This window comes from Onychomys torridus, chromosome 16 (assembly GCF_903995425.1).
Source record: "Onychomys torridus chromosome 16, mOncTor1.1, whole genome shotgun sequence".
NCBI classification, from domain to species: domain Eukaryota; kingdom Metazoa; phylum Chordata; class Mammalia; order Rodentia; family Cricetidae; genus Onychomys; species Onychomys torridus.
Genome location: NC_050458.1, coordinates 2,859,871 through 2,884,707, shown reverse-complemented (window position 1 = coordinate 2,884,707; position 24,837 = coordinate 2,859,871). Strand labels below are relative to the sequence as shown.

The 24,837-nt window shown below is 39.1% G+C and overlaps 1 protein-coding gene across 6 annotated transcripts in view; it reads right to left on the bottom strand.

Annotated features, from left to right (window-relative positions):
• The window catches only part of Vps13b (vacuolar protein sorting 13 homolog B), a 553,125-nt gene that overhangs the window by 498,366 nt on the left and 29,922 nt on the right, over positions 1–24,837 (bottom strand). For all 6 annotated transcript variants that reach the window (XM_036207944.1, XM_036207941.1, XM_036207943.1 and 3 more), the window contains exons 4-7: positions 14,839–14,959; positions 9,488–9,655; positions 8,539–8,720; positions 1,037–1,211 (exon numbers count right to left, since the gene is read on the bottom strand). In XM_036207944.1, the coding sequence (XP_036063837.1) occupies positions 1,037–1,211; positions 8,539–8,720; positions 9,488–9,655; positions 14,839–14,959 (646 nt within the window). The remainder of the gene's footprint in view (positions 1–1,036; positions 1,212–8,538; positions 8,721–9,487; positions 9,656–14,838; positions 14,960–24,837) is intronic.

Below are 24,837 nucleotides of genomic sequence, written 5' to 3'. Positions count from 1 at the left end.
ACTAAATTAAGTTCCTTCAGAAGCAAAGAGAACTGTTTTCTTCCTCTGATAAAATACAAAACAAAAACCAAAAACCAAAAAACCCTAGCCACTCTCTTAGATCCAGAAAGTAATATTTTTCTTTCATCTGTTTTCTAAGGCATGTGGGAGCATGTGCGAGGTGTGTACAGAGACCCAAGGTCAACATCAGGAGTCCTCCTCCATGGTGCTCCACTTTATTCACTGAGGCAGTCTCTGAGTTACCTCAGAGCCACTGACACAGCCAGCCTGGCTACCCGCTTACTCTGGAATTACAGGTGGTTTCCAGAGCCAGCTGGCATCTGTGTAGTTCCAAGGATCCAACCTCCTGTCCTCAAGCTTGCTGAGCATATGCTTTTACAACTGTACCAACTCCCTAGCACTGAAAGCTGCAGTTATTAAAGAAAAACTTGATTATATTCTGTCAAAATGTATAATTTCTGTTCATGAACCATCTACTAAAAGTGAGGAGGCTGGGTGACAAGATGCCCAGGGAGCTAAGGAGCCCCACAAGCCTGACCACCCCAGTCCCATCCCTGGAAGCCACATGGAAGTGAAAGAAGAGAATGGACCCCACAAATGTATCCACACCCACCCACACACATCATACATGTGTACACAATGTTTTAATTAAAAACAAATAAGCAAGTTACAGGCTGACAAAGAAAACTCACAAAATGTGACTTGAATCCAGAACATATAAACACAAATTCATAATAAAACAGAAAAACCTCTGAAATAGGCAATATTTAACATAATATTTTACAAGGATAAATAACTTACTAAAGACCAGTACCTATGAAAACACTCAAAATATTTACCCATCAAAATTATGCAAATTCAAGCCAGGAGCTGTGATGACATAACCATCACAATGGCCACAGGGTGGCTTCAGCAGACACTGTCAGGATGGGGCAGCCGAACTGCCATTGTTGACAGGCTTCACCCTGCTCTGTTCTCCAAGTTTTAAGTAGTGAAACTCTTTAGTAGTTCTAAATTAAGGTTCTGTTATACTAACCTGTAACGTTTCCTAATGCATCTTTACTGTGACAGGTAGGGTCCTCGGCTTCACCATCTTTAAAATTGCCTATTTCTCCATAGTAAAGAGCAATCCCAAGCTGCATTATACGGATAAACATAGGCAACTGCTGATCTGTGATAGAAAGTTTCAAACTCTCTACTAAAGTATGAATCTGTATTTTGGAGAAAAAAAAGCATTATCAAAAAGATGTTTAAAGATATCTTTCAAATTAAGTAGACCAATTTCAAGTCCTAAAACGAAATATAATATAAAAAGCAAGAATGTCACAAGCATTTCTAATAATTAAACCAAAATAATATTTACTCTAAAATTTTAGTAATTAACAAAATTTACTGTGATGACTATACTTTAGATAAAAGTCAGACTAAGACAAACAGAATTAATAACCAGGAGATTTATTCATACTAGAGTTCTAGATTATTCTAAAATAGAAATGTCACCAACAATTGAAGAATATGACAGTATTTTCATCCCTCATCCTTCTAAAAAAAGGGGTCAAATCAAAAAATAGTGAGTTTCATGATGTCACTTTAGTAGACCTTTAATCACTCTTTTCAATTTTATTACCATAAGACATCCTAAAACCATATGTTAAAGCTGGGTAAAAGAGCCAGGTGGTGGTGGCGCACGCCTTTAATCCCAGCACTTGGGAGGCACAGCCAGGAGGATCTCTGTGAGTTCGAGGCCAACCTGGGCTACAGAGTGAGTTCCAGGAAAGGCGCAAAGCTACACAGAGAAACCCTGTCTCGAAAAACCAAAAAACTGGGTAAAAGACTCACATTGTAAGTGTATAAGTATGGAAATAATTAAAATGTTATTGTCAAAATACATAAATCAAGTAACTATGTTCAAGCAGTTTTCCAGACAATCTTTAAAGATATTAAAACATGACACAAAATTTATAACATGAACCAATTATAAGAAAAAAATAAGATTACTACCAAGAAGGACACAGCATTGAAAGTTCTCCTTAAAAAGAAAAATAATTATAAAATACAAACACAGCTAAACTGTAATTGTTTCCTGCTGTCACATAAACATGGGGGGGGGAATAATTAAGCCATAAAATCAAGTCCTTCTAAGTTTATTGAGAATAACTGGCACTTGAGTATCTATTAAACACGAAAGAGAAGTCAAAGTCATCCTCTTACTGGAAATCAAGGCATCCAAATAAAGGTGCCAGGAAGATGGATGTGGGGTGGAAGTTGGGGGACAAAACTTCAAATACAATCCCAGGTTCCTTAAAAGCTACCTGAGAACACACACTGAATAAGCCATGAATGGACAAGAAAATGTGTGGGAAAGAATATGAATTTGCTGCTAAATTTGTAGGAGAGAGAAGCCAGGCTGGAGGCTAGCTGGCCTAAGTCATGCTATGCAGCCCAACCTGACCTTGAACTTGCAATCCTCCTGCCTTGGTATCCAGAGTGCTAGGAGTAAAGGCACACAGGCATCACCACAGCCAGCCTATGCTTTTCTTGAGTTATGTCACAATTAGATTGTCTTTGGTTTCCTGCTCCTTCTACCTCCCATGCCTGGTCAAGAGCCCTGCAGCCTTGTGTCTTGCCAATCCCTGCTGGGGGTGCACTGTGACAACAGCACCAGTGGAAAGCAGCCTTGGCAAGACAAGCGAGAGAAAAGGATGATCTATCATCAACACATACATCAAGAGTTACTGCAAAACCAATTTATAAAGATTTCCTCACCAGAAAAATAGACAAAGAACCTGATAGATACCTCAACAATCAAATGTCCAGGTATTTTCTTCATAATCCCAATAAATAAATACCAGTTGAACTACCATTCCTTGCCTAACAAGCTGGAAATATTTTCAAATATGTCAGGCTAACAAGAGTATAATATGAACAGTCCCCTTAATAGTAATGACTATATGTCCTGGTTAAATCTCTCTGGAGATAATTGCTCAATATAGATTTATAAGTCTTAGAAAAAAATTAAACACATTAATAAGATATTTACACCTATAAAATTATAGAAAACTCCTAAGTAATTAATCATACATGACTAAATATTTATATGCAAACTTCATTCTTTAAGGGGAAAAGACCCTTTTGGAGGAGGGAATGGGGGGTAGGGAGAAAGGGTGGGGGGAGGAGCAGGAAAAAGGATGACAGGGGATCTGTGGTTGGTATGTAAAATGAATTTTAAAATTTTTCTTAATTATAAAAAAAAACACCTTTCCTCATTAACTTTGTCTCTTAAAAGCCTCTACAGGCTGTACAGTTATTATCTCCTGACTTACGTTATGATCTCTGTCCTCTGTTGAGTTTTATTGTAGCCCTTTGGATGGCCCCTCCTCTGAGACAATAACTTCTGCCCCTTCTCCATCACCCATTCTGCCAGTATGAAGCAGTGAAAGATCAGTGCCCCCACCTGTGGAAGCAGTTCCAGTGACCCCTAAGAGGTGGACTCATGGGCCATGGGCCATCCAGCTCAGGCCTCTTCTCGCCATCCTCTTGGACTCGGAACTACCGCAGCTGGACCGGATGAACCTTTCTGCCTCGCCAGCTCTCAGAGAAGAAAAACTCTTCCACTGCAGGTCAGCTTAACATCCTTGAGCACCAACTCAATCCTCTGGCTGCTGCAGTACTTCAAGACTAGTCTGAGGGCTGCTAAGGGTGGGATCTGTGCCCTCCTTCACAACTGATGCTGCTTCTGCACCTACAAATTCTAACTGTCTGAGATGGAACCAAACAACAATTCAACCACAAGCCTCCTACATATGGGCATCTATCTGGTTCCCTCCAACTCTGGCTCCTCTCCTTTCCACCTTATTTTCCTTACACTTATGTTTTTACCCTGTCTTTTAAATGTTTTACTTGCTGAACTTTGTCCTATACCTGAACAAAATGTTCCATGTAAGCTTTCCCAATGGCTCTCACCCTACGACAGTGTTTCATGATACATCTGTAAAAAGTCCTTTGAGTGCTACAGAGCAACTCTGGCTGGAAGGAACTTTCATCCCATTCACCCAGGCCAGCTCCTTGAATCAGTCCTGTTCCCTTCCTTCACTGCTCTGTGGCTCCTGGCTGCTTCTGCTAGCTCACTGGGGTGCAGCCTTCCTGGCAGTGGGACTTGTCACTGTCGCCTTTAATTGACTTATACCCACTTCCTCTCACTAGCTCACTCTATCTCTCCTGCCCCCATTTCTCCCTCCCCATCCACCTTTCTGGGAAATCTCTCAGTTTTGCTCTATAACCAAATCATCTATTTACAGACCCCTATATAATTACTTTTCAAAAGGCTCTCCAGGAATGCATGATGGCAACTGCACGATCCTTCGAGACTAGTCAAGTTAAAACTCTCCTCCTGCTACGTGACCAGAGAACCCCTCTTCAATGGACCCTAAACTATCTCATCCTCAAGATGACCCTCCTCAACAGGAAGCAGCTAAAAAGGATCAACACCCCTGCCACCCAGTTGTATACCTTTTAGGAGTGTAGAATGACAGAGTGTAGTAAACAGGACTCCTACAACATTAAAGACAGTTTTGCTCAGTCATCCCAGACAAGTGTTTACAGAGATCAACCATCCCCTAAGATAATCTAGAAAGACAGACTGCAGCTCCCATGGCTGCAGCAATCTCCCCATTTTCAAACCCTTCACCCCTGTCCTACAAAGGGCTGCAACCAGCTTTTCCCCAAGGCAGATCACCTCAATTTCTTGCAGGAGAAAACCTACCCTTCACCTTATGTGCTAACAAACACTGTACCATCGGAAGGGAGGGAGGGAGGAAACGAACTCCAAAAATAGAGGGGAAATCAAAGAAATTGTGTTTCCACTGATCTATTTCTTATGACACAATCTCTAAAACACATTTCACACAAAATATAGAAAATTGTAACAGCCTACACAAATACAAATATATTTAAAATCCACTTAAGCCTTTGAAAAATGTCTATAAAATTATAAAATAAAAATGAATAATAATTAAGGGAAAACTATTTTAAATGATCTGTGAGCTTAGCCACATCCACTTTTAAAAGTTTCTGTAGTAATCGGCAGAGTCAAAAGCACTTACAAGCTGGGTGGTGGTGGCACACACCTTTAGTCCCAGCATTCCAGAGGCAGAGACAGGCAGATCTCTGAGTTTGAGGCTAACAAGTTCTAGCACAGCCAGGACTACACAGAGAAACCCTGTCTAGAAAAAACCAAAAGAAAAAAAAAAAAAGAGCAATTATAAGCAAACTTCTTTATGCCAAGGCACTTTTCAAAATAAAATATCAGTTACTCAATTAAAAAAAAAACCCACGGGTCAATAACATGCCAATAATAACCCTTCCTTCTAGTTAACTTATTTTTTTTATGTTTTCCTCTAATTTAGCCAAATCCTATAATGGGCAATTAAACTTGCACTAATGAGCAAGATTATTTTATATAGTAAAGCTTCTATACACCTATTATTTGATTTTAAAATGTGTGTTGGAGCCAGGCACGATAATACAATACAAAATATTATGGAGGATAAAACAGGAAGATCGGGTTTGGGGATTTAGCTCAATGGTAGAGCGCTTGCTAGGCAAGCGCAAGGCCCTGGGTTTGATCCTCAGCTCCACAAAAAAAAAAAAAAAAAATACAAACAAAACACCTATACTTCTAAGCCAGGCGGTGACGCACGCCTTTAATCCCAGCACTCTGGGAGGCAGAGGCAGGCGATCAGGCAGATCTCTGTGAGTTTGAGGCCAGCCTGGGCTACCAAGTGAGTTCCAGGAAAGGCGCAAAGCTACATAGAGAAACCCTGTCTCAAAAGACCAAAAAAAAATAAAAAAAAACCAGGAAGATCACCAATTGAAGGTCAGCCTAGAATATACATCAAGTTTCTATGTCAAAAAGTGTATGTGTGTGTACATGTACATCAATAGCCAATTCAAGGCTTAGAAACATAAGTTTATTTCCTGAGACAGAGGTACCAATATTACTGAGTAACACTTTCCCCTGTGTGTATGTGTATACACACACACACTCATTCATTCAAATATAGAAGAAAAGACTAACAAATTTAGATAAACCAATATAGATTAAACACAGTGGGAAATAAAAATAAAATACAGATGACTAATTCCCAACAAGAAAAAACAAAATTTTCCATATAAATATAAAGTGAGGTAGAGTTACTTTACTAGCAAGTCCCTATTGCTGAGGACACTCACTGAATAGAATTTCAGCTGGTGCCTACATAAAGCCATCCCCTCTAAGTTCCAGCAGTTTTGGTACAAGAAGGTACTCTGCATGTTACCAAAGGGAAGCTACAAACCCCAACCCAGCTAAACCCCTCTGACCTACAATGGCATCTCCCTGGAAGATACGCTGTGCAATGACGGCACAGAGCTTGTGGGAAAACCAACCAATATCTGATTTGACTTAAGGCCCACTCCACCAACTAGAACCCATACACAACACTGCCAAGGCAACCAAGAACCTGAGACTAGATAGCCCAGCGGATTAGAAGAAAACCAAATGCTACTACTGTTCTACTAAAAGAACGTAGCAATGAAATGACTCCTAATGACACTCTGCTATACTCATAGATCAGGGCCTTGCTCAGCCTTCATCAAAGAAGCTTCTTCCTGCTGTAGATAGAACAAACAACAAGAATCACAGCCAGACATTATGCAGAGAATGAGAAACCTTGGAATATTCAGCCCTAAACGGGATGTCTCCATCAAATCTCTGTACTCAGGAATCCCTGCAGAAGAGGAGGTGGCAAGAGTCTAAGAGCCGGAGGGGCGGAGAATACAAGGAAACAAGGCCTCTAAATCAACAGGATCAACACACATGAACTCAGAGACTGAGGCAGCATCCTCAAGGAAGGCATGGGTCCCTTGGTTATATAGCATGGCTTCCAGTTGAGTGTTTGTATGGGATTCCTGAGTGTGAACTCTCAAGTGGGTCTCTGCATCTAATCATCTCCTTCTACCTTCCCTCGGGCTCCTTTCTTTCAGTTTGTTTTGTCCTGGTCTGAAATGCTAGGTTTTGTTTTATCTTGTTTATATTTTATTTTCTCTTATCTCTTAGAAGGTTGCTTTCTAATGAGAGACAGAAAGCGGGGGATCTGGATAGGAGGAGAGGTGGGGAGGAACTGGGAGCAGTAGAGAGAGAAGAAATCATAATCAGGATATATTATATGAGAAAAAAATCTATTTTCAACAAAAGGTTAAACAGTTCCCATCTAATGATGAGAGAGAGAGAAAGAAAGGGGAGTGATTTTGTATGGGTGTGTTCTCAGAAATGTAATCCATACTACTCTACCAGTGTAAGTGGCGCCTCCTGTTGGCAGCTGAAACAGCCCTGAACCAGGAATCAGTCATCCAGCACTCTTGCTCTATTAATTTATATGACATCAACCTAATCACTTATCTAGCCCCTGGCTTGCACATCCAGAAAATTAAGAATTTTAAAATACATGTTCCCCAAGGTCCCTTGAAGCTGAGAATTCTAGGGTTCTTAGAAATCAGTTTTCAGTTTCAATAAAAGATATTTATATTTTTAAATTGCATTACTAAAAGTGTAATGTTAAAAAAGAAAATCTAATTTTTATACTGACAGTCATAAAATGTGATAATGTTCAGAAAACTAGCAGGTAATAAAACAACATGTATGGTTACATACTACACACAATGAAAGATCTACCACCTTAGAATCTAACAACAAATCTTTACATGCATCAAAAGACATATCCTGGAAAACTCCAGTACTCTAAAACTGTATTTACATATTGAAACTATGGGTCAAAAGCTAATACTTGCCCTAGCATGGTAATGGTGGCTCAGCAGGCAGAAAGCTAAGACAGGAATTCAGAGGCAGCCTGGGATATACAATAAACTCCAGGATGGCCTGGGCTACAGAGTTAGATCCACTTTCAACAGCAGCAGCAAAAATTTTTGAGCCAATGAACTCAAATATTAGGTTAGGCTATCGTATCAAACCTTATAAAACAGCTTAAGGCACATGACTAGTCATCAGATGATGCTGACCAAATATTAAGGACTAAAATACAGATTACTTCTGTACTGAATTCCTGAGTGGTATTGCAGTTCAATCTCAGGGCCTTGCGCTACTTTTTATAAGATGTCCTCAGTACTTAAATAAGGTAAGGATTAATAACAGATAACAAAACCAAAAAGGAAATTTACAGTTGCAGAAAAGCTTATCTCCAAAATATCTCTACTAGAATACAGTATACAAAAAGTTAACAATATAAAAACTAATATATCCTCTCTCTTTATTCACGTGTCTTTCCGCAGGCCTGTTCACATCTGTCTCTCTCTCTCTCTTATCTTAATAAAACTCTTGTTAGTGGAAAAAAAAAAACTAAATACATTTAACTTTTTACAAAAACCAATAGCACATATATTGGTGTTTATTTTTTCCTTTATTTTCATCATAATTACCATGCACAAGAACCAATAAACAAAATAAAGGTATAAAAACAAAGTACTATAAAAAGAGATACTCACTTTAATAATAGATGGCATCTTAGAATTTAAGTTATCATATGTAAAATGCAGGCGAGTTCTGAAAGAACATTTGTATAATAAAGGATCCTGGTAAAATTCGATTTTGCCACTAGCATTTCTTTTATCAAGACAAACTGTACAGTCAGAAAAATTGATAACCTTCCTCAGCACCAGATCAGTTGCTTAAAAAGACAAAAAAGAAAAAAGAAAACCACTGTGAGCAAAAAAGGAAAATTAGAACACTTGTAAATGTATCAGATACATGTCAACGTTCTGATTGATTTCATTAGAACCTCCACTGACAAACAAGCAGCACAGACGTCTACATATGAAGTACGGAAAGAATCACAGCAAACAACAGCTCCTGACTGCTTTGCCAGCACTGTACAGCTCCTTGCAATAAGAGTGAGGCAAGTCGTACCCAAAAGTTTCAAGGAAATCAAAAGCTTCTAAACATTCTGGTATGTAAAGCAATATACTTCCTTTCTTTCAATAAAAAGCATTAAAAAACGGAGCTGGAGAGATGGCTCAGTGGTTAAGAGCACTGACTGTTCTTCCAGAGGAGCCAGGTTCAATTCCCAGCTCACAACTGTCTGTAACTCCAGTTCTAAGGTACTAAAACACCAATGTGCATAAAATGATTATTTTTTAAAAAGCATTAAAAATACAAAGCAAATATAATTTTCATTGTTATAACATATTACACTATATGATAGGTAAAAGGGAATAAAAATTTTAAGTTTTCAAAAGCAATCTCATGGTTCTTAAACTGCTATTAACCTCCCATAGTTATACGCTAACTTTTATATACATGCACTTTTCCCACATCAAATGCATAAAATTTATATCACAGCTACCAAAAGGTCCCAAAAAATGGTTAAGAAATGAATGCAATTTTATCATTTACAGGAAAGCATGCACTAACACTATTTTCTTGACATTTACTCACCAGAAATATCCATGAATGCCCGGTCCCATAATTCATCCACAGTATAGCATTCCGCAGAAGTGATGTTGACAGAAAGGACAATGTCATCTTCAACGTACTTTAGTATGAGATTATTTATAACAATGTTGACATTATTTACTACTCGCCTAATCAAACTCTGCACGTACCCTACAAAGTAAAGGGCTTAATTAGCTAGCTGTGAGTCTACCAGTAAATACTCTTAAATGCTACTAAACAATGTGTATAAAAGGTGAACATTGTTTTGACTATTCTGTAAAAAGGAAACTAAAGTTTAAATAAACTAGACTAGCAGACAGCCCAACGTACGCTTTTACTAAAAGACGTTATACGGAAACATGAACAAATACACTAAACCAGAGACCATATTTAATGATGTTAACACTAGATCCCACACAATGATCATTGTATTACATACGTACTTTGGTTTCTGCCTGTTTCATGAACAGTTGGTAAGGTGTCACATGCCTACAGCCCCAGCTACCCTAGAGGCTGAGGTAGAAGGAAGCAGAGTTCCAGGGCTTCATAACAAGAAATGACCTCAAAAATGAATTAATCAATTAATTAAAGTGCAGCAATGTTGCTCCATCCTGCCTGTGTTTGGTCATAATACTATGTAAGCTCTGCCTCAGAACAGAAAGCTGGGGAAAGATTACACTGGCTCACATGTAATGCGGCACACAGCAGGAGGACCCGAGTGCAGCCGACGACGGCCAGAAGACAACTAAAAGTAAGCATGCAGGGACAGAGCTGCAGAAGGCCGTGAGTTCAAGCCTCGCCTAGTCTGCAGAACACGATCCGGACCAATCAGCTATATGGTGAGACATTGTTTCAGAGGGAAAAAAACAAGGCTGGGGAGACACTTCAGTGATTAAAGTGCCTGCCACTCACCTATGAGGACCTGAGTCCCGGGAAAAAGGAGGCAGGCATTGTGGCACCTATCTGTAATCCCAGAACTGGGAAAGCAAAGACAGGTGGATCCCAGGACCACCACAGGCTGCCAGTCTGGCTGGACGGATGCATGCCAGGTATAGTGAGAGAACCTGCCACAAAACATGAGTTGAGAGCAACCCAAAACCAGTGTTCAATGTTAACCCCAGGCTGCTATGTGTGCATACCTGTACTGCACAGGAGGAAAAGAAGGAAAATAAAGGACACAGGGACAGGATTGCAAGATGACTCAGGAGGTAAAAGAACTTGCTTGAGAAACCTAGCAACCTGAATGTGACCCTGTGATCCACATGTAGGAAAAAAGAACCAACTTCTTCATCTTGTCCTCCACACAAACTCTATGGCACAAATGTGACCATACACACACAGGCATACACAAAACAAAAAGCAAATAAAAATACTAAAAATGTTAAATCTTTTTAATTCCAAACTAATGGTATTTTATATTAAAAAATCGAAGGGCAATAACAGAATATTAATCAGCTAATAAAAATTTTTTTACACAAAGTGACAACACTTTTCTAGATGGTACAATATTAATCCTATGTAGCTATAAAATGTATGGGATAGCACTTTTCCACCTGAAAATTTCAACAGAAGATTTGTAATAGTAAAAATAAATAGTAATGCACCAAAACCTTGTAGGAATAAGGGATTATCACACAATAATTTTGTCACCTATGCTGAAAAACCTTAAAATAATTTATGCATTTTAGTTCTATAAATTAGTAAGAATCTCTTTACAGAAATAAAGAGATGTATGCAAGGACTTATCTGCCTACATGTTAAACTATTTTACAAAACTAAAAATGAAAACATTCTAAAGAATAACAGATAGTTTAGCAAACTATAGAAGAACTACTACTACACAGCACTGATTTTTTTTAATGTAAAATATAGTAATGTCTTGGAATAACGTTATTAATAAACCAAGAAAAAAATTCAGGTAACAAAACAAAGTGTATGTGTGTTGCCTGTGGCTGCACAGTAAAATGCTGTTCCAATTCTAGGAAAGATAAATTTTAAGTCCTCTACCCATCTTCCCTAACAAGTACAGCCATAAAGCCTAGAAAAAACACACAGAGTGAACAGCTAAGTTAGCTTTCTGAAACTAGTAAACAAGGGCAGGACTGGAACAAAAACAGCTTAGAAAAGATAAAAACACCCCCCAACCCCCACCCCCCATCCCCCATCCAAAACACCCAGTAAACTGAACTCAAATGCTCAGTAGTTACATTCTTCTAAACATCTGCATTGTGATCAGAGGGGATGGGCTACATGACACTATGGGCTGTATGAAATTTGTCAAGACTGAAGTTTTATCAGCACACAGCCAGGCATTACTTTATTAATCACGTATAGCTGGTTTCACCATATTCTCAGAAGACTGACAAAACATGGCTTATATGGTCTAAGTGGCCCTTCACAGAATATGCTTGCTTGTTCTTATGCTACTGGCAATCAAAAATGACTGTTATAGTTACTGGTCCAATGAATACACAGTTTTGAGCTTAACTAAACCCTAAATATTTGCATTAAAGTGTGTGTGTGTGTGTATGTGTGTGTGTGTGTGTGTGTGTGTGTTAATGCATCTATACTACATCTACATAGCAAAACAAAAACTTTATCTCTGAGCTTCCTAGCATACAAAAGTAGGAAATTTAAAAGAGAAAATATTTCATAAAGAAAAGTGTAAGTCAATTAATAGACTCTGACTGAAATCACAGCAATACTTTTTAAGGACATAAAGAAAATGGCCTTCAATCAAAGCCAAACTCTAATTCAGAAGGACTGAAGGGAGACATAGACTCACTTACACATGATAAAATACAGAAACCTGAGCTAGTGCAGACCTCCGAGGTACAGTGTTTGCCTAACCCGTGCGAAGCTTTGTTTGATCCACAGCAGAGGAAAAGAAAAGGGAGAGAAAAGACAAACAGCAACTACAAAAAAAACCACGCAGGGAACATGGAAGACAACATAAAACCATGGACAACCAGGAAAAACTGTCAGTGTCTCTACAAGACTATTACTACCACTAACTGCTGCTCTTGGATATGTATCACTAACTTAAAGAAAATACATATGTTTCAAATCAGTTAGATTCATCACTGTTGACCTTTATCCAGTCAGAAATGACATCAAATCCTAGCCCAAGCATGTGTACAAACACACGTACGTGCGCAACACACAGACACACATCCTAAGATCTTACTTTCACTACATACTATTTTCTATCCTGAGTATTTATTTTTAAGAATGCCTATTGGGACCCACTAAATTGCTTTAACAATGCACTAACGGGGAAAGACACACAATCTGAAAGACTGTTCTAGATACTGACTCTTGTTCTTTGCCTGTTAGAAAGTTACTTATCCAGCAAAATAGCAGAACAAATGCCTATCTATTAACAACACCAAAGCGTTTCTTAAAAATCATTTCTGGGGCTGGCAAGATGGTTCCATGGTTCAGGGCACTGGCTACTCTCCAGTGGAGCCTAGTCCCAATCCTGTAACTCCAGTCCCAGGTCCTCTTCTAGCCTCTGCAGGCAGCAGGAACAGTGCACAGACACATGCAGGCAAAACATCCACACACATAAAAATTATTCAATGTTTTAAATCATTTCTGGATTCATACAAATGTTCCAACTTAAAAACTATAACCACAGAGACATAATCTGCCTTAAGAAAACTAGAAACAAGAGTTTGCCTCTACCATGAACAACAACAAAAGCAGAATAATAGCTGTATAGGTCATCCTTTAAAAAAATGATCACTGTTTGCCTACACAATCCTCTTTCCCTCCTGAGCAAAAATTAACTGCCCTGACTCCTAGTATTTAGCCAACGGATCCAGTTGCTTCTTACCAACTTCCTAACTTTTCAGACAAGGTAGAAAGCACGCGTTGACCCACAAGCTACCTCAAGCTGCCCAGGGAGAACCCAGCTGTTTTATGGCCCTACAAATAAGACAGCTGTGCTAATTCTAGCCATCCAAATCCTAACGTTGACTGGAAAGAGCTGTCAGGTGTCTGGAATCCAAGTTCACAACAAGTCAGCCTTAGAATGGTCTATCTGAAGTTAATAACTAACAACATTTTGAGGTTTTTTTTTTTTTTTAAGAAAAACAGAATACTGAACAAAACTTGGTTCATCTAGAACTGACAGAAGGGAAGAAAGATACAGGAAGAGACAGGGAAAGAGCAAGAGACAAGATTATACACCATGGGGGATGCTAGGAAGTTTAAGAAGATACATTGTCAAACCTGAAGAAATTAAGAAGCTACATATTTAATAAATTAGTATAAACTACCAGTTTAACTTACACTTTACTTTTTTCCAAAGGAGTAATTAGTAAGAAAAGTTGAAAAACTTCTGAAACCAAATTAAGCAAAATTGGAAACATTGAGAAATATCTGGCCGCACCTCCTCCAGCCAAAAGCAACTGCAAGGCAGACAGACGGCTGCAGCTCGAGTTTTCTCCAGGCCCGCCCGGGGCCGCTCTAGAGCGGTAGCCACAGCAGACAGGCACTTTGGTGAGACCAGCATAAGAAGAATCAGCACCAAGCTGCCCAAAGCACTTGCTAAGAACTCTCACTGAAGGGCACGAGGAACTCTGAACACTTATGTGAAGGCAACAGGGCTGCAAAATGGTGTCTCTAACTCTAACCTCTGACGTTAACTGGATTAGAAGTAGCAGAGGTCCTTCAAACCGAGGTACAATGAAGCGTACACCAATCTCCACTACAACACACAAAAACAGTGACTAATAAAAATTTTAAAATTGCCAGGCAATGGTGGCACTCACCCTTAGTCCCAGAACTCAGGAGGCAGAGTCAGGTGGATCTCTGTAAATTCAAGGCCAGCCTGTTCTACAGAGCTAGTTCCAGGACAGCTGGGGCTGTTACACAGAGAAATCCTGTCTTGAAAATTAAAAAATAAAAAAATTTGAATCAAAGGAGAAGTAACTGACAACTTACTTGTGGAAGCAAATGTCTGCCTAAAAAGGGTTTGTCTGCAGTACACTACTAGCTCAGGTAAATAAAGACATCAGGAAACAAAAAGGTCACAGCTACGGTGTCTTTCAGCTACAATGTCCTATAATGTCCCTGGTAAATTAAGCATCCGTGAACTCGGTGACCCAGCGTCTCTCTCGGCTCTAACACAAAGCAGAGCAGGGAGACCCTGAGTCTCTACTGAGAGAGGTTCCGACTAACTTGCTACAAAAGAACCAAGATCTGACTAGAAGCCAGGGCTCTGGCCCACCATGCTCTGAAGTCATGTGGCCTAAACATTTTATGGCAGCAAGTAAGACTGAAAACATATGTTCTACAAACACTAGCACATGGTCAGTAAGAGAAGTAATCTCAACATTAGAAGTGACCTGGTGGCAAATCCGGATCTGTAGGAGCAGCCTGCTGGATTCTTCGGGGTTTTATGGAAGGTTTTGTGTTCTCAGCAGTGCTTCGGTTGGTAGAATTAGAACCACAGCTTTCATGGTCATCCTATTTGAAAGGAAAAAGAGACACTGATCACATTCAAGGACTAGGAAACTTTGGTCAGCATGTGAATTCATGATTACTAAAAGTCAGACTTTCAATATTTTAGCTCTAAAACATTATGTAACCAATTTTCAAATTTTGCATTTGCAAACAGCACTTAACAATAACTAATTTAAGGCCTGGGAGGATGTTCAGCAGTTAACAGCACTTGATACAAAGCATGAGGACTGCTGATCCCAGCCTACACATAACATGCCACACATGGTGCTGCACACACCTGTAACCCAGCACAGGTTAAAGCAGAGACAGAAGGATTACTGGGACCTTCTGATGGCCAGCCTAGCCAAAACCTACAAGCTCCAGGCTTAGAAAGAAGCCCTGCCTCAATGGAATCAGGTAGAGAATGATGGAGAACATGTAGTATCTTCTTCTTACCTCAGTGCACACCAGGGCAAGTGCATCCACCATGCATACACACTAACTACTTCAAAGCTTCTTTCTTTAGCGAGTACCAAAACAAATTACTTGGTAATATCCAAAGACTTCTTACTTATGGCTTTACAAAACTACATGACTATTAATAGAAATTTCTTAATGATTTCCATATCAAAACAAAAAATAAATGGAAAAGGAGTTAATGTCTTGTTCTTTGACTTCTATGTTAAAATTTTTATTATTTGGAATCCAAGCAGTCATCTTAGTTATCTTTAATAATAATTAAAATTATTATTAATGTCATGATTCTTACACTCTTTGCATACTACTTAACAATACTTACTAAATTACTATTAGTAGTAGAGATAAAGTTTACATGGGTTTGATATGGATATCATCAAAACTTAAATTGCACACTTTTATTTATATCCTTATTTTAAAAAGGCAAATGAGTATAATTTTCATGTCCTAAATCAACATTTACAATAGTCTTAATTGGTGGACTTATTTCCTAAGATAAATAAGTTATTATGCTTGTCATTTAAGGATTTCAAAAATCTATCAAAAACATTATTAGGTAGTTCCAAGCAGTACTTTTTCTTTTTCTTTTTTTCTTTTCCTTTTTCTTTTTTTCTTTTTTTTTTTTTTTTTTTTTTTTTTTAAGTAATAGGAAGATAAACACAGAGTCATTCTATTTGGAAAAACTAGATAAGTTACACCTTAAAACACACACACACACACACACACACACACACACACACACACACACTTAACTAATTAAATGCAAAAGGAAAACAGGTATGAGAAAAGAGAATAATAAATAAGTACAATTGTAACTTGAGACATGCAAATGTGCAGTGAGAAGTACCAACACAAAGGGTAAAGGGCGGTGCCCTAACCTCCAATTCACTACTCAGTACTTACTATGACATTTACAATAATTGGGAGAAATTTAGTTTTTACTTCACACATACACACACACAAAAAAATAATAATAACTACTAAATTTGCTGATCTAATTGGTAGTAAGAGCAACTAAAAAATAAAAGACTTTCTTTCAAAAACTGGAATTCAGGAGCTGGATAAATGGCTCAGCAATTAACAGCATTGGGCTGCTTTTGCAGAGGAACTAGGTTTAGTTCTCAATACCCACATGTCTGCTCACAACTGTTTGTAACTCCAGTTCCAGGGGATCCAACACCTTCTTTTAATCGTTAGGGGCACCAGGCATGTACATGATGCACAGGTATACATGCAAGAAAAACATCCATTCACATAAAATTAAAATAAATAAATAAAATCTCAAATATATATATATATAGAATAAAACTTCTGGGCTGGGTTATATGCTCCATGGATAAAACACTTGCCACGCAAGTATGAGGACAAGATTTGCATTTCCAGCACCTACCAAAGAGCTAGGCATGGCAGTCCACTTAATCTCAGTACTCAAGAAGCAGAGACAGGGTCAGCAGGGCAGCTATGGCCAGACTAGCAGAGTCAGCAAGTGCCAGGTTTAGCAGGAGACCCTGCCTCAGTAAATAAACACTAGAGCAACAAAGGAACACCCCTGGCTTTAACATCTGGACTCCACAAGCATGCACACATGCGTACCAAACACCCACCCACATGTGAACCATACACACAATACATACAAGCATAACACACACATTCAACAAAAAGAGAAAAATCCTTATTCAATGACAAAAGAAAAATATACCCTAATAAAAGGTGAGTCTTTTACAATACAACATAACTTCAGATGCTAGTGACACATTTGGGAAAATATTGTCTGAAACTTCACATAAGAAAAAAGCAAAATATTTGATATCATAAGTAACAAAGGCAATCTGCATAAACTTTTGTTCATTTGTAATATGCATAATAATTCCAGTGTTTCATTCCACAAAACTTTCTAATTCCAGCTTTACAATGACATCTTCTGTAGCCATGGGCATACTTCAGACCTCTAATACTTCAAGACTACTACTAAGAGCAAAACCTAAATGTAACTACCCTCAGTTCAAGAAACAACCTTACAGTTAGGTGCTTCTGCACAATATTAACATTAAAAGCACACTATTAATTTTTGAAACATGTTTGCCTCAAAATCCCAGAAGTAAAACACGTTCATTAAGGAGATGTGAAAAAAAAAGCCTTACATGAACTGCCAAAACTAGCATAATTATGAAAATATTTAACACTGAAAGCATCTGAAAACAACCTGCATCAAATTACAGTGATGTCATAATAAACACACCAGCCAAAAGCCACTCAACACTGCCACAGCCCAACAAATCTGGGGTACAAAATCCATTCAACACTGCCACAGCCCAACAAATCTGGGGCACAAAAGATGACAAACATTTGAAAGCAAAGAAAGAAGTTATTTTTATTTTTAAAACATTATTAGAAGCAAAAAGAGAATATGGCAGACTAAATATGAGTTTTCAAAGAGGTTTTCTTTAAAATAATTAAATAAATAAATGCGCTGTTAATAAAGCTTCTCTACAGAACTATATTGTTACTGGAAAGAAAAGCAAGCTTAATACATTTATAATATACTTGAAATTTTAGTATGTATACAAATGAGCATTAATCAAGGTACTCTATGAAACAAACATTACCAAATGTGTGAATACATTTTTAACTGTGGTTAAGAACCTGTGATTATATACATATTATAATTAGGGAAGAATCCTTTTGTAATTTGAATTTATTTGACTTTAATTATATTTTAATTGTCTCAATTACAAGTGGGCTTCCAGTCAAAGCCTGCCCAATCCAATTAAATAAAAATAAAGCAAGATAAAAATACTAAATAAATGTACCACATTCTAAAACTGGAACTGTTTCATCATTACTTTTAAATTCGTCTTCTGCTTTTCACAGTAGGCATCTCTTTGGAATATTATACATTTTTATCCATTGAAAACTTCCAACTTCAAATAAAAGAAACTATGTTTTCAAAAATACTAGTCAGAATATTTAAGATAATTTTTAACCCCAAAATATTACATTTCTATCTTTCTTATTTGGGGTTTCAATTTTTCCAGAATTTCTGGAAAGCTTATTTCATAGCAAAAAAAATGTTTTCTCTTGATCACATAGCTATTTCTGAAAATGCTGCCCTTCAATCCTCATTAAATAAGCAAGAATGTTATTGAAACGCAGCAAATATTGACTGTAAATACACCTATTACTTGAATTTAACAGGTCATGGCTTCAGGTAGCATACTGTCCCCTTGGCCTTTACAGGTCTAGTCAATTAAAACTTGAAAAACATCAACTAGCAAATTCACAAAGTTGTGATAAGACTGAGGACAAAACTTAAAACAGGTAACTGCATCATCGTAAAAACAGCAATAAATTAAGATACAAGAAGAGCTGATGGAGAGAGAAACTGAGTGTTGGAAAGAAAAAGTGATGTGCACTGTGCTTTCTGGCACAGAACTCAGAAAGCAGAAAAGGATGAAGGCTCACCGACTGTTGTTGGGTGTTTTTCTTCTTTTGGGGGAAGGGAGAGCTATACTTAATTATAAATGCATGGCCTTAGCTTGGCTCGTTGCTAGCCAGCTTTTCTTAAATTATCCCGTCTATCTTTTGCTTCTGGGCTTTTCCCATTCCTTACTTCTGTAAATCTTACTCTTATTCTGAGGCTTACTGTACAGCTGGGTGGCTGGCCCCTGGAGTCCTCTTCCTTCTCTGGCTCCTTCTCCTTTCTCTTCCCAGATTTCTCCTACTATCTCTTCTCTTTGCCTGACAGCCCCACCTATCCTTCCTCCTGCCTCGCTATTGACCATTCAGTTCTTTATTAGACCATCAGGCACAGTGACACAGCTCCATAAACAAATGCAACATGAACAAAAGTAACACACCTTAAAATAATATTCCCCAAGACCCAGCAGCTCTAGACACCAAGAGCTTCTGAGACACTGAAAAGATTCTGGAAATAAACTAATACAAGACTCAGGAATGCTCCCTTCAGTCCTCTCAGGTAATAGGCATTGTAATGCTCTGATCAAAAGTCGTCCCAAAGAGCACCAATACCCTTCAGAGTGCCAGAAAAGCAGAAGCCAACTCAGATGTATGCTTGGGAAAACAAAAAGGAACCACAGAAAATATTTTACTATTCCATGTGACAAAAATGGGAACCTCAGAGCTGAGAGATGGCTCTGGAGTTAAGAGCACTTGCAGCTCTTGCAGAGGACAGGAGTCAGTCCCCAGCACCCACATCAGACAGCTCACAACATCCTATAACTCCAGCTCTAGGTGATCGAACACCCTCTTCTAGCCTCTAGGGTCACACATCTACATACATACATACACACACACACACACACACACACACACACACACAAATCATCGTCGTCATCATCATCATCATCATCATCATCATCATCATCTCCGGCTTGCCCCTAAAAACTAAGAGCTGTATTTAACTTAATTTGGGTCAGTCCCTTAGTTTTAATGCATTCTTCAAACATCCATGGATCAAAGACTTAAGCCCAAAATGCACTTATGCATATAGACTTTAACAAGCTATTAGGGTAGGAAAGAAAATAACAACCTCCTTTTCATTCTTGCACTTAATTACCTCAAAAAGCAAAGAAATAACTAACTTGTCACCAAAGCCACAAATACCATTTAGTAGTCCACAGTTTAGTAATAAAAGTGTAGTGACTGACAACACATCTAGGTGGTGAGGCCCATCTTCTCTGAGGTCCACACTACCTGGTTACAGGACAAGGGCTCCTGTTCACAGATGACTCATCTATCAGCCATTCTTTTTGTCTTCTTTTCAACTCCCTCACACAGGATACTGTTCTGACTACATTACAATCCAGCCATGCCAGTCAGCAGTAACACACTTAATAGTTCTTCTTTACTGAGGCCTGTGACAATTCTCTGTATACTCCTTTCTTGAACCACTGAATTTTGAAAATGAAATAAGTAGAAATTTGGGGAAGAAAGTACATAGAGAGAGGCAACCTGACCAAAACCACATTATATCATATAATAATTACCAGAATTTAGAGTGGAAACTGGGCACTTAATTTACTATAATATACAATGTGTACTTTTCCTGAACAAGTAATAGCTGAGCAAAGAAAAGTATATGTTGAGCACTTTGAGAAAACATAGAGTAAGCGGTACCTTGTGTCCAGATACATACATTAAAAACAGTAAGAGCAGTTTCAGAGCTAATCTGTGGTAGCATGTGGTATAAAGAAGAGTTTCCTTCCCTCAGTGAACACTTGTATGTGCTGAGCAGCAAGGATTTAAAGAATAAGGCAACTAAGACTTCCCTTTCAAAACCTAAGGACTAAGATAAGGCAGGAAAGAAAAATAGGGAAATCTGTGTTCATGGTACTCTCAAATTATCACATTGTCAAAACATATACTCACATTTCTCACTCTCTTCCTATTCAACCCAATGAATACAAGAATATCCTCATTTTAAAGATGAGGATATTAAAGCATTAAGGAGATGATGACTCAAAACTACCCCACTACTCAATGCATAATCCTGACCAGAGCTTGAGGAGCCACGAAAGCATTGCAAAGAACATGATGCTTGAAAAGATTTTCCACTAGAAGAAAGGAAAGGAGAAGGAAGAACAAAAGAGGAAAAGGGAAACAGCTTATGAAAATGAGAAATGAGTTGCTCAAGATTAGACACTATAGAGAGCAATAAAATAGGATGCTGTGGAAATAGGCCAATGGTAGTGGCCTTGAATTAGGTATTTATTCTACGTGCCTGTAAGAAATAAAGCCTGCAAGTGGGAAGGTAGCAATATGAAAAAAAAAAAAACATTCGAAAGGAGAGGTACCAATAAGTAATAGCTGCAAAACTTCAGAAACCTGAGTGATAAGGGAACACCAATGCCCACTTCTTACACAGACCCCGAGGAGACAGATGACTCAGCAGATAAACGCTCTTTGCATTTGCTTTCAGAGCTCTTCACAAACACTGAAGAGCTCCCTCCTGGGAAGGAAAGTTCACTAGCCTTCAGGCTACAGTCCCTCCCTGAGGGGAGGACCAAGACTGGGGGCAGAATGAGAGGACACAGAGGACACTGCTTTCTGGTTGGCTTCCCCTGGCTTGCTCAGCTTTTCTCATCCAGCCAGGCCCACATGGCTTAGGGATGGCATCACCTACAGTGGGCTGGACCTGCCCAAAACAATCATTAATCAAGAAAATGCCCCCAGAGACATGCCCACAGGCCTATCTGTTGGGGGCATTCCTCAATTAAAGTTCCCTTCCCAGATGACTCCAGTTGAATTAACTAAAGCCAGTACAACTGTTTGTAGTACAAGCAGACAACCTGAGTTCAGAGCCTCAGCACCCATATAAAAAGCTGGGCAGCAGTGCCTTCTATAGCATCAATGCTGGGGTCTGCTGTGGGATAACGCTTCTGTACACTGGTTTAATAAACCCTGATTGGCCAGTAGCCAGGCAGGAAGTATAGGTGTCTCCGGCAGACAAGGGAGAATCCTGGGAAGAGGAAGGCTGAGTCAGGAGAGGCCAGTCCGCTGTCCAGGGAGCAGCATGTAATGGCACACAGGTAAAGCCACAGAACACATGGCGACATATAGTCTGAGCGGCTGCAGACTGGGCGGGACTGGAGAAAACTCCAGCCACAGGGGACAAGACAGGTGGAACTCTGGAGCTCACTGGCTGGCCAGAATAACCAAAATTGACAAGCACCAGGTTCAGTGAAAGACTCTACCATAAATCAAAGTGGACAGCATTCCAGGAGGACACACAACTTGAATCTCAGACCTCAACAATGAAAGCACAAGTGAATGCACCTATATACACATACACATGCATGTACAACACACACACACACACACACACACACACACACACCTGTATACATATACATATTCATGTACAACACACACACGCACACACACACACACACACCTGTATACATATACATATTCATGTACAACACACACACACACACACACCTGTATACATATACATATTCATGTACAACACACACACACACCTGTATACATATACATATTCATGTACAACACACACACACACACCTGTATACATATACATATTCATGTACAACACACACACACACACGCACACACACACACACACACACACGCGCACACACACACACACACACGCACACACCTGTATACATATACATATTCATGTACAACACACACACGCACACGCACACGCACACACACGCACACGCACACACACACACACGCACACACACACACACACACACACACGCACACACACACACACACACGCACACACACACGCACACACACACACAAACACACACACACACGCACACACGCACACACACGCACTCACACACACACGCACACGCACACACGCACACGCACACACGCACACACACACACACACACAGTTACCTGAGCAGACTACTTGTATCATCCAGCAGGCTATTTGTCTTGTTGGAATAGTCAAGTTTCTCAAACAAGCTGCAACCTATTTCCACCCTACATACCTGTACTTCCCCTCCTTGACCCTCCACCTCTAACCCCAGTGTTGCAACATAAGAACCAGACAGGGCTTCTCCTAAGTGGTCTAATCTATTTTTATGACTTCTTTTTAGATCCCTCCCTTCCTCCCTCTTCCCCACTCTTCCCCCTCTCCTCCTCCCTCTCTTCGTGTGTTTGTGTTTGTGTGTGTGTGTGTGTGTGTGTGTGCGTGTGTGTGTGTGTGTACATGCATGAGTACTGGTGCCTTCTGCACAAGAGGGCACTGGATACCCTAGAATCATAGGAGACTGTGAATCAACTCCACATGGGCACTGAGAACTGAACTCAGGTCCTCCACAAAAGCAGTGCTTGCTCTTAACTGCCTAGCCATCTGTCTAGCCCCCTAAACTTTTTGAACTTCTATAACAGGCAGAGGGGACAACCTAGTGACAGCAAGGGAAGGCATGCCCTAGAGTTCAGCCTAGAGTTTCACCAAGAGCACCAGCAAAGGAGACAGCTGGAGGACACAGACACTGTGGACTCGGACCGTGAACTAACTCCAGAAGGTAACAGTCCTGAAGAGACAAGACTGGAAGCCCTGCTCTCAGGAAAAGGCAGAGGTGCTCTATGTTAAAAGCTACTGTCTGGATACCCAAAGCTCAGGGGCTGCTGGACCACTAGCTACTGTTCCCAAAACCTAAGTTAGACGCTGGAACACTGAGTGGCTAGGAGCTGACATCTAGAGTCTAACACAACACCTCTGACATGAACACCTAAAAGTTATTAGTCTCTGGCTCAAAACTCTCAGAATAAGCCTCTGCAGTGTTCAGGAGTAAGTTCTATGAGACCCTGGGGGCTTTAAGACCAGCCTGTAAGTCTCTGGCACTCAAAAGCTTGAAAATGACAAAGACTCTCTCAGGCAGCCATCAGGAACAGCAGAAGACAGTTACCAAGCTCTATATATGAAACCAGTAATAAAGTCTCAGTCCTTGAAAGGAACTAACACAAAGCTGAAAAAAAAAAAGAATGTCAAAGGGAAAGAAATTTCATAGAATTTAGGTAAGTGAGTTCAGCATCACCCAATACCAATACTGCAGGTGCTCTGTACTGCCGAGGTAGTACTTGTTATAAACCTTTTGTGAACTCGTGTGTGTGTGTGTGTGTGTGTGTGTGTGTGTGTGTGTATTAAAATCTATATAAACACAAAGACACATGAACAGTCTCTCTATAACAACATTTGATATATATTCTAGTAATTTGACTTTAATAATTCATTACCTTATTTCCCTGTCTCTAGTTAATACAAAATGACTTCACAGGGTTCTAGTTACATGGATATCACAGTATATGTTAATCTAACATTTACCTTGCTACATTGTCTCTTATAATATTAGTGTAACACATACAGTAACTTTCTAATAAAGTATCAACTCAATAAAAATGTATACTGATTAATAATCACCAATATAAAATTCCTATGAAAATATATTTTATATTTTTAATTTAAATGAAATTTTCAAATAATTATATAACTTTAAAACAAGACTTTTTCTGTAAAAAGACAGATATTAAATGCTCAGGGCTTGCAAACCATATATGCTCTGTTGTTTCTACTCATCTATGCTGCTGAAGTATGAGAACAATCACAGAGGGCAGCAATCAAATAAATATGACCATGTCTTAAAACCCTCAATTACAAAACAAGCCATGGGCTCAGGAACAGAGTCATGACCAGTATCTAAACCATCTGTCTCCATTTAAAATGTACTATTTAAAATGCAGCTATGATTCAAACTGAAGACATTTTATAATCTAGTGATTTGATTTTATTACCTAGGCAAAAAATTCAGACCACAAATAATATATCTGAATTATGAGAGGACCTATAAAAACAGATGGAGGGAGTTCAAACTTCACGACCGACAAAAAAGCACTGCCGAGAAAATACGGCACTCCTC